Below are 10,756 nucleotides of genomic sequence, written 5' to 3' on the forward strand. Positions count from 1 at the left end.
GGCAGGATTGCTCACTCTGCTGTTTCCCCAGATGCCTGAGGTAGTTGTCATCCTCTACTGCCACAGGGTCCAGGTCATTTCTAGTAGAATGACCTCAATAACAACCCAACACACACAGACTGAACCGGGCTTGTTGTGGGGTTCTGTGTTCCTATGTTCTGTGTTGGGTATTGAATGGTTAAGATATATGTTCTGTATGCTTTGAAAGGCATGGGGGTGTATGTCTATTGTGTTGATCATGAGTATTGTGCTCTAAATGCAGGTGAACGAAGGTGTATCTACAAAGCATGAAGCTAAATGACAGGACAGGGCAGTCTGTTTTACGTGTAGTCATATTTGGGGGGGGGGGGATTGTTTGCTCAAGTATGAAGCTTTAATGAAGTGATTTGTTTCATCCTGACTGAGCCCTGAGATTTAAGATGATTCTGCTAGACAGCGTCAGAACAGACCAGTACTGCAGCTGGAGCCAAGGGAGAGAGCAGGCCATTCACTAACTACACTGACAACTGAAAATTCCCCAAACAATGAATTTAGCAGTATTCATTCAGCAACAAAAAAACACAGCATTGGCCATTTGCAAAATGTATAAAAATGCAGGAAACTAGCTCCATGGCCAAAATGTACTTTAAAACTGCAACATCTCTCAGCTGCATGGCATAATGTGTACAATTGCAGGAAATTAGCTTTAAAACTGAAAAAAAATATTTGAAGGCTGCTGTTGTCAGTTGTGTGTTCAGTAGAGCAGTAGGCCTACAGTAGAATGTCCATATGTTAGAGAGAGAGAGCAGAGTTTTGTGGGGGAGGGAATGTGTTCTGAGCTGTTTCTGAGGCATGAGCAGAGCTGAGCTGGGGAGGCGTGCGTGCCACCATGCCAGACATGATGCAGATCGAGCCTTTCTTTTAATTCGAGAGTCAGAGCTCACACAGCGCTAGCTAGGACATTAAGAATTCAATGGCTTTATGGCCACTGTCTGATGACTATATGGCTCAGTTAAATCCACATTTATTCAGGGTGGAAGTTGTCTACTGTACCATGCTATAGCCTATGTAATGAGGCTCTGTTGTCATGCCATTTCATGCTAGTGATGATCCTTCCCTCTCACTGACTAGACAACCTGGACTCAGAGCATTTCGTATTATTCTGTACGTAAAGCCGAGACACTCCATTTAATATGATGTTTCATTTTGTATGGTATTTATATTATTTGTGGATGTCCATCACCCATTTCATATGATACACTACAATACATGACCAAAATAATGTTGACACCTGCTTGTCGAATTATCTCATTCCAAAATCATGGGCATTTATATGGAGTTGGTCCCCCCCTTCGCTGCCATGACAGCCTCCACTCTTCTGGGAAGGCTTTCCACTAGATGTTGGAACATTGCTGCGGGGACTTGCTTCCATTCAGCCACAAGAGCATTAGTGAGGTCGGGCATGGATGTTGGGCGATTAGGCCTGGCTCGCAGTCAGCGATGGAGTTGAGGTCAGGGCTCTGTGTAGGCCAATCAAGTTCTTCCACACCGATCTCAACAAACCATTTCTGTATGAACCTCGCTTTGTGCTAGGTAGCATTAACATGCTGAATCATCTAGAATGTCATTGTATGCTGTAACATTAAGATTTCACTTCACTGGAACTAAGGGGCCTAGCCCGAACCCTTATTCCTCCTCCACTAAACTTTACACTTGGCACAATGCATTAGGGCAGGTAGTGTTCTCGTTTTTTGCATTGGATATATTTACCATATCATATGGAGACAGAAACATAAACCTTTTACTGTATCATAAGTAGACATAATTGCAAATGATTAAATCCTTCCAATAGAAAAAATATATATAATTAGTTATGAATTAAACTTTAATTAAATGAGTTGACTCTTCACATGGATGATTTCACTGAACAACAAAAGAAAGGGAATATTGAATGATCCCCAATGATCCATCTCATCTCCCAAAAACATTTTCAACATACATCTGTAAAATGATAGTCTAGAAACTAAAGCATTGGTTGTCTTCCTCTCAGGCTTCCATGTCTTCTCCCTGGACCTCCTCAACGTCCACCTCTTGAACATCAGCCTCATCTTCACTGTCACTTTCCAACCTTGTTGAGGATGGCTCGTTGTCAGACTCAAAAAGCCTCACATTTGCCCGGAAGGCCACACATTTTTCAACCCTTGTATTGGTCAGCCTGTTGCGTGCTTTGGTGCGTGTGTTCCCAAACAAGGACCAGTTGCGCTCTGAGGCGGCTGATGTTGGTGGGATTTGGAGGATGATGGAGGCATCAGGGGAAAGAGCCTCAGATCCACAAAGTCCCTTCCACCAGGTGGCTGATGAGATATGTTGGCACGACTGCCATATTGCATCTCCATCCTAAAGCCCTTGCTTGGAAGTGTACTTCGCCAGACTACCAAGAATCTTGCTTTCATCCAGGCCAAGGTGGCAAGACAGGATGCTCTTGCCAGCATACTTGGGGTCCAACATATATGCTGCGGTGTGTATGGACTTCAGGCAGAAGTCTTCACACTTTTTGATGTATTTCAGAACTGCAGTTTCCTCTGCTTGGAGCAACAGTGAAGTGGGCAGGGCAGTATGGATTTCTACTCTTACATCTGCAAGCAGAGTCTGAACATCAGACAGGATGGCATTGTCTCCCTCAATCCGTGCAATGGCTACTGCTATAGGTTTCAGGAGTTTCAGGCTGCTTACCACTCTCCCAAAATACATCATCCAGGAGGATCCTCTTGATGGGGCTGTCCATATCGGCAGACTGTGATATGGCCATTTCTTGGAGAGACTCCTTCCCCTCCTGGAGACTGTCAAACATGATGACAACACCACCCCAACGGGTGTTGCTGGGCAGCTTCAATGTGGTGCTCTTATTCTTCTCATTTTGCTTGGTGAGGTAGATTTCTGCTATAACTTGATGACCCTTCACATACCTAACCATTTCCTTGGCTCTCTTGTAGAGTGTATCCATTGTTTTCAGTGCTATGATGTCCTTGAGGAGCAGATTCAATTCATGAGCAGCACAGCCAATGGGTGTGATGTGAGGGTAGGACTCCTCCACTTTAGACCCAGCAGCCTTCATATTTCGCAGTATTGTCTGTCACCAGTGCAAATACCTTCTGTGGTCCAAGGTCATTGATGACTGCCTTCAGCTCATCTGCAGTGTAGAGACTGGTGTGTCTATTGTTCCTTGTGTCTGTGCTCTTGTAGAATACTGGTTGAATGGTGGAGATGATGTAGTTAATTATTCCTTGCCCACAAACATTTGACCACCCATCAGAGATGACTGCAATACATTCTGCTTTCTCTATGATTTGCTTGACCTTCACTTGAACTCTGTTGAACTCTGCATCCAGCAAATTAGTAGATAAAGCATGTCTGGTTGGAGGGGTGTATGCTGGGAGAAGAACATTCAGAAATCTCTTCCAATACACATTGCCTGTGAGCATCAGAGGTGAACCAGTTGCATACACAGCACGAGCAAGACATTCATCAGCATTTCTCTGACTACGTTCCTCCATTGAGTCAAAAAAACTTCTGATTCCAGGAGGACCATGAGCTGTTGCTATCGATAAGGTGTCTGATTCATCATTTTCTGCTCAAATAGAAGTAGAGGGACTTTTGTCAGAGGTTGCTTGTTGTGAGCGCTGAGGGAACTTTATGCACTTGGCCAGATGATTCTGCATCTTTGTTGCCTTCTTCCCATATGATTTGGCACAGTATTTGCAAATGTACACAGCTTTTCCTTCTACATTAGCTGCAGTGAAATGTCTCCACACATCAGATGTGGCATTTCCCTGTAAAAAAAATAAAATAATACAATTCCATGTACAGATAAATAGTTAAGCAGTTAGATTAAACAACTCCTTTGTAAGATAAATGTTTATGGAAACAGGTGAATTAACAATCCTCGGTTAGCAGGCTCAAGCAAGCTAAAACCCACATGGTAGCAAAAACTAACTAGCAGAAGTTGTTAACAAGTTAGAAATTATTTAAACACACTTTGCTGTAGGTTACTATTTACTAGTTAACAAAAAATCATGTATGTCATATAAAATATATTCACCCCACCCAGTATTGTAATCAAAATTTACCAGAAAGCATGTAGTCCTTGGCTCAGACAGTGTAGTAGTGTGGGCTCAATAGCATCTCATTCGTGTGCAGATCTTGAGAATCAGCTGTACATGTGATGGAATAGTGCACTGTGCATGCAGAGGGTTGCAATTACATTGAATTGCGTATAGTTTAACCAAAATATGCCAGAAGACCTAGAATTGCCTTATGTGTATCCCACAAAAAAGGTTCACTGTTATAAGCTAACTTTTTTGATGAATTTAAGCAAAATTCCCAAAATTCCTGGGCTTGACTTACCATGTAAAATTTCCGGAAATTTTCCGACCCTTTGCAACCCTACTCGCAACCGATGATTTTTACGCTCTAAGCACTTCCGCGGTCTCGTTCTTCGACCTTGTGTGGCCTACCACTTCGCAGCTGAGCCGTTGCTGCTCCTAGACGTTTCCACTTCACAATAACAGCACTTACAGTTGACCGTTGCAGCTCTAGCAGTGCAGAAATTTGATTTGAACTGATTTGTTGGAAAGGTGGCATCCTATGACGGTTCCATGTTGAATGTCACTGAGCTCTTCAGTATGGGCCATTCTACTGCCAATGTTTGTATATGGAGATTGCATGGCTGTGTGCTTGATTTTATACACTTGTCTGCAACGAGTGTGGCTGAAAAATCCGAATCCACTAATTTGAAGGGGTGTCCACATACTTTTGACCATGTAATGTTACGAATTACAATTTTTATTATATGTTACGAATGTGCGAAGTGTACAATATGTTACCGAATTTGCAAAACGTAGGATATGCTACGAATTCTAGCTAGCTGGCTAACGTTAGCTAGGCTAGGGGTTAGGGTTAAAGTTAGGTTAAAGGATTAAGGTTAGGGGAAGGATTAACTAACATGCTAAGTAGTTGCAAAGTAGCAAAAAAAGTAGTAAGTAATTGAAAAGTTGCTAAAATGCTGAAGTTGTTGGTGATGAGATTCGAACTCACAACCTTTGGGTTACTAGATGTTCGCGTTATACACCCACCCATCTACCCCGACCAAACCACCCTACTTTCATTTTTGCCTTAAGTAATCATCTTGTCTTATGTAACCATACCAAACAACATATCATACTCATTTGAGTGTCACGGATTTACCTTTACTATGTTAGGTCTAGTCTATGAGACCAGGCTGGACTAGCTATAGTTCAGCACTATGGTGTCTACTGCCTACCCCAACCCCAACCTTACTGTGGTGAGCCAGGCATCTGGATAGATATTTTATTTAAAAAAATAAATTCTCCAGTAAAAACATAAGAAAGTAAAAAATTAAGTCCCATCCCATCTTTAACACGGTATAAAAACTATATCCGCACAGTCTAGAACCGAAAAGCTTACCAATCGGCTAGCCACTCAATTGTCAGTTGAATGATTTGTCCCAACCAGCCCCCACCACAGACCCAGTGCTGTATGTGTCAAGCTTCTCAGTGTAGGAGTGCTGATCTAGGATCAGGTCCCCCACTGTCCTTATTTGTCAGAGCAGCTCACAGATCACCTCTCCTGTACATAGCCCATCTGTAAATAGCCCATCCAACTACCTCATCCCCATACTGTTATTTATTTATTTTGCTCCTTTGCACCCCAGTATCTCTACTTGCACATTCATCTTCTGCACATCTATCACTCCAGTGTTTAATTGCTATATTGTAGTTATTTCGCCACTATGGCCTATTTATTGCCTTACCTCCCTTATCTTACCTCTTGCACTCACTGTATGTAGACTTTTTCTATTGTGTTATTGACTGTATGTTTGTTTATTCCATGTGTAACTCTGTGTTGTTGTTTGTGTCGCACTGCTTTGCTTTATCTTGGCCAGGTCGCAGTTGTAAATGAGAACTTGTTCTCAACTGGTCGACCTGGTTAAAGAAAGGTGAAATAAATACAAAATTTATTTATTGTGATCTAAAAGGCAAAACTGATCCTAAATCAGCACTCCTACGCTTGGTACATGCTGTGTGATATGTCTGATTCCTTAGCACGCTCCTGAAAGGGTGATTTGAATTGGTTTCCAGAAGACACAGAGCCGTCCTCCTCCTCTCCTCAGACACAACGTCCCAGCTGGAAGTCCTGTGTCCCATCTGACATTAGACAGCATGGAACAGGCACGGAGGAATAGAGCTCTCAACTGTTCAACACTGACGGATCGCCCAAACAAAATCACTCACTGAAGGAGTCAAATGAATAATAAACCCCAAACACGCCTGTTTAATGTAGCTTGCTGCTATGACAGCAGGTTACCCGGGGAGACTGTTTGGCTTTATAGCCTTTTGTTTAGCAGATTTATCACCACAGCAATGGTTGTTTGTATTTGTGTTACTATGCACGACGACGTCTGAACGGAGAAGCAGAATGGTGTATAGTCCGTTTAAACAGCCGTATGCATGGCCCCTAGGAGGGGAGGATGTGATTGGTTGAGCTATAATAACACCTGACATCATGTTGATGACTACTAGGCTGCGTACCAAATGGACCCTGGTTGAAAGTAGTGCATCCTTTAGGGAATAGGGTCCTATTTGAGGGTGCCATTTGAGGGTGCCATTTGGGACGCAGCCCTAGTAGAAAGCAGAACATGGAACACCAGAAAATCTAAAAACTCTGTAGCCGAGAAGTTCACTTTCACACATAAACACATCGTCTGTCTCTGTCCAGGCAGTGCCTAAGATGCTTCTCCCTGTCTGTCTGTAGAGCACACCATCACGCAGCTGTGCACGCAGCAGGGCCATCAGACAGCTGACATGTTGATGTTATCACACAGCAGGGCCATCAGACAGCTGACATGTTGATGTTATCACACAGCAGGGCCATCAGACAGCTGACATGTTGATGTTATCACACAGCAGGGCCATCAGATAGCTGACATGTTGATGTTATCACACAGCAGGGCCATCAGACAGCTGACATGTTGATGTTATCACACAGCAGGGCCATCAGACAGCTGACATGTTGATGTTATCACACAGCAGGGCCATCAGACAGCTGACATGTTGATGTTATCACACAGCAGGGCCATCAGATAGCTGACATGTTGATGTTATCACACAGCAGGGCCATCAGATAGCTGACATGTTGATGTTATCACACAGCAGGGCCATCAGATAGCTGACATGTTGATGTTATCACACAGCAGGGCCATCAGACAGCTGACATGTTGATGTTATCACACAGCAGGGCCATCAGATAGCTGACATGTTGATGTTATCACACAGCAGGGCCATCAGACAGCTGACATGTTGATGTTATCACACAGCAGGGCCATCAGACAGCTGACATGTTGATGTTATCACACAGCAGGGCCATCAGACAGCTGACATGTTGATGTTATCACACAGCAGGGCCATCAGATAGCTGACATGTTGATGTTATCACACAGCAGGGCCATCAGATAGCTGACATGTTGATGTTATCACACAGCAGGGCCATCAGACAGCTGACATGTTGATGTTATCACACAGCAGGGCCATCAGATAGCTGACATGTTGATGTTATCACACAGCAGGGCCATCAGACAGCTGATATGTTGATGTTATCACACAGCAGGGCCATCAGATAGCTGACATGTTGATGTTATCACACAGCAGGGCCATCAGACAGCTGACATGTTGATGTTATCACACAGCAGGGCCATCAGATAGCTGACATGTTGATGTTATCACACAGCAGGGCCATCAGACAGCTGACATGTTGATGTTATCACACAGCAGGGCCATCAGATAGCTGACATGTTGATGTTATCACACAGCAGGGCCATCAGACAGCTGACATGTTGATGTTATCACACAGCAGGGCCATCAGACAGCTGACATGTTGATGTTATCACACAGCAGGGCCATCAGATAGCTGACATGTTGATGTTATCACACAGCAGGGCCATCAGACAGCTGACATGTTGATGTTATCACACAGCAGGGCCATCAGACAGCTGACATGTTGATGTTATCACACAGCAGGGCCATCAGACAGCTGACATGTTGATGTTATCACACAGCAGGGCCATCAGATAGCTGACATGTTGATGTTATCACACAGCAGGGCCATCAGACAGCTGACATGTTGATGTTATCACACAGCAGGGCCATCAGATAGCTGACATGTTGATGTTATCACACAGCAGGGCCATCAGACAGCTGACATGTTGATGTTATCACACAGCAGGGCCATCAGACAGCTGACATGTTGATGTTATCTCATGGCTTTGTATACAGTGTGGTCGATTCACCTTTGACGCTCTCAAACTGATGAGGGGCATTAAAATGACAAGCCAAATCATGTCTTGAATGGCACCCTATTCCCTTTTATAGTGCACTACTTTTGACCAGGGTACTCAATAGGGAAAAGGGTGTGATTTGGGACAGACATCCCCATGTTTATGATGTAACATGGAGACAGAGGTCAACAGCAGCAGAATTCTCTCACTGAGTTCCACAGACTCTTCACTCTGTGACATCTGTAGTTTTGACATTTCTAAGTGGCTGGTTGGTTGTTTCTACATTTCAGGAAGAAATCCTGTCGCACCATCACGTTTGACGAGTTCAAGGCAGCGGTGGGAGAGCTGGCCAGCAAGAGATTCAAGGAGAAAACGGGAGAGGAGGCGGAGGGGGAGGTCTTCAGGATGATTGAGGGGAAGAAACCGGTCATTAAAGGAGTCACAGTAAGGTCCCAAGCAGCAGGAAATGACACCCAATAGTACTGACGCTACAACAGATATGAATAAATACACAGATACAGTACATTATGAATAAATACACAGATACAGTACATTATGAATAAATACACAGATACAGTACATTATGAATAAATACACAGACACAGTACATTATGAATAAATACACAGACACAGTACATTATGAATAAATACACAGACACAGTACATTATGAATAAATGCACGTATACAGACACGGTACATTATGAATAAATACACGTATACAGACACAGTACATTATGAATAAATACACGTATACAGACACAGTACATTATGAATAAATACACGTATACAGACACAGTACATTATGAATAAATACACGTATACAGACACAGTACATTATGAATAAATACACAGATACAGTACATTATGAATAAATACACGTATACAGACACAGTACATTATTAATAAATACACGTATACAGACACAGTACATTATGAATAAATACATGTATACAGACACAGTACATTATGAATAAATACACGTATACAGACACAGTACATTATGAATAAATACACGTATACAGACACAGTACATTGTGAATAAATACACGTATACAGACACAGTACATTATGAATAAATACACGTATACAGACACAGTACATTATGAATAAATGCACATATACAGACACAGTACATTGTGAATAAATACACGTATACAGACACAGTACATTATGAATAAATACACGTATACAGACACAGTACATTATGAATAAATACACGTATACAGACACAGTACATTATGAATAAATACACGTATACAGACACAGTACATTATGAATAAATACACGTATACAGACACAGTACATTATGAATAAATACACAGATACAGTACATTATGAATAAGTACACGTATACAGACACAGTACATTATGAATAAATACACGTATACAGACACAGTACATTATGAATTAATACACGTATACAGACACAGTACATTATGAATAAATACACGTATACAGACACAGTACATTATGAATAAATACACGTATACAGACACAGTACATTATGAATATATACACGTATACAGACACAGTGCATTCGGAAAGTATTCAGACCCTTGACTTTTTCCACATTTCGTTACGTTACACTTATTCTAAAATGTATTAAATTAAAATAAAATACTCAATCTACACACAATACCCCATAATGACAAAGCAAAAAACAGGTTTTTAGAGATGTTTGCAAATGTGTGTGTATATATATATATATATATATATATATATATATATATATATATATATATATATATATATCAATTATTTTACATAAGTATTCAGACCCTTTGCTATGAGACTTGAAATTGAGCTCAGGTGTATCCTGTTTCCATTGATCATCCTTGAGATGTTTCTACAACTTGATTGGAGTCCATCTGTGGTAAATTATATTGATAGGACATGATTTGGAAAGGCACACCTGTCTATATAAGGTCCCACAGTTGACAGTGCATGTCAGAGCAAAATTCAAGCCATGAGGTCAAAGGAATTGTCCATAGAGCTCCGAGACAGGGTTGTGTCGAGGCACAGATCTGGAGAAGGGTACCAAAACATTTCTTGCAGCATTGAATTTCCCCAAGAACACAGTGACCTTTATCATTCTTAAATGGAAGATGTTTGGAACCCCCAAGGCTCCTAGAACTAGACGCCCAGCCAAACTGAGCAATCAGGGGAGAAGGGCCTTGGTCAGGGAGGTGACCAAGATGGTCACTCTGACAGAGCTCCAGAGTTCCTCTGTGGAGATGGGAGAACTTCCAGAAGTACAATCATCTCTGCAGCACTCCACCAATCAGGCCTTTATTGTAGAGGGGCCAGACGGAAGCCACTCCTCAGTAAAAGGCACGACAGCCCGCTTGGAGTTTGCCAAAGGCACCTAAAGGACTCTGGCCATGAGAAACAAGATTCTCTGGTCTGATGAAACCAACATTGAACTC

General features: G+C 42.2%; 1 protein-coding gene across 3 annotated transcripts in view; it reads left to right on the forward strand.

Moving 5' to 3' along the window:
* Positions 1–10,756, forward strand: part of LOC115187615 (tubulin polymerization-promoting protein-like) — a 34,241-nt gene that overhangs the window by 18,183 nt on the left and 5,302 nt on the right. For all 3 annotated transcript variants that reach the window (XM_029746585.1, XM_029746586.1, XM_029746584.1), the window contains exon 4: positions 8,620–8,773. In XM_029746585.1, the coding sequence (XP_029602445.1) occupies positions 8,620–8,773 (154 nt within the window). The remainder of the gene's footprint in view (positions 1–8,619; positions 8,774–10,756) is intronic.

The sequence above is a fragment of the Salmo trutta genome, unplaced genomic scaffold, assembly GCF_901001165.1.
Source record: "Salmo trutta unplaced genomic scaffold, fSalTru1.1, whole genome shotgun sequence".
Lineage (NCBI taxonomy): Eukaryota > Metazoa > Chordata > Actinopteri > Salmoniformes > Salmonidae > Salmo > Salmo trutta.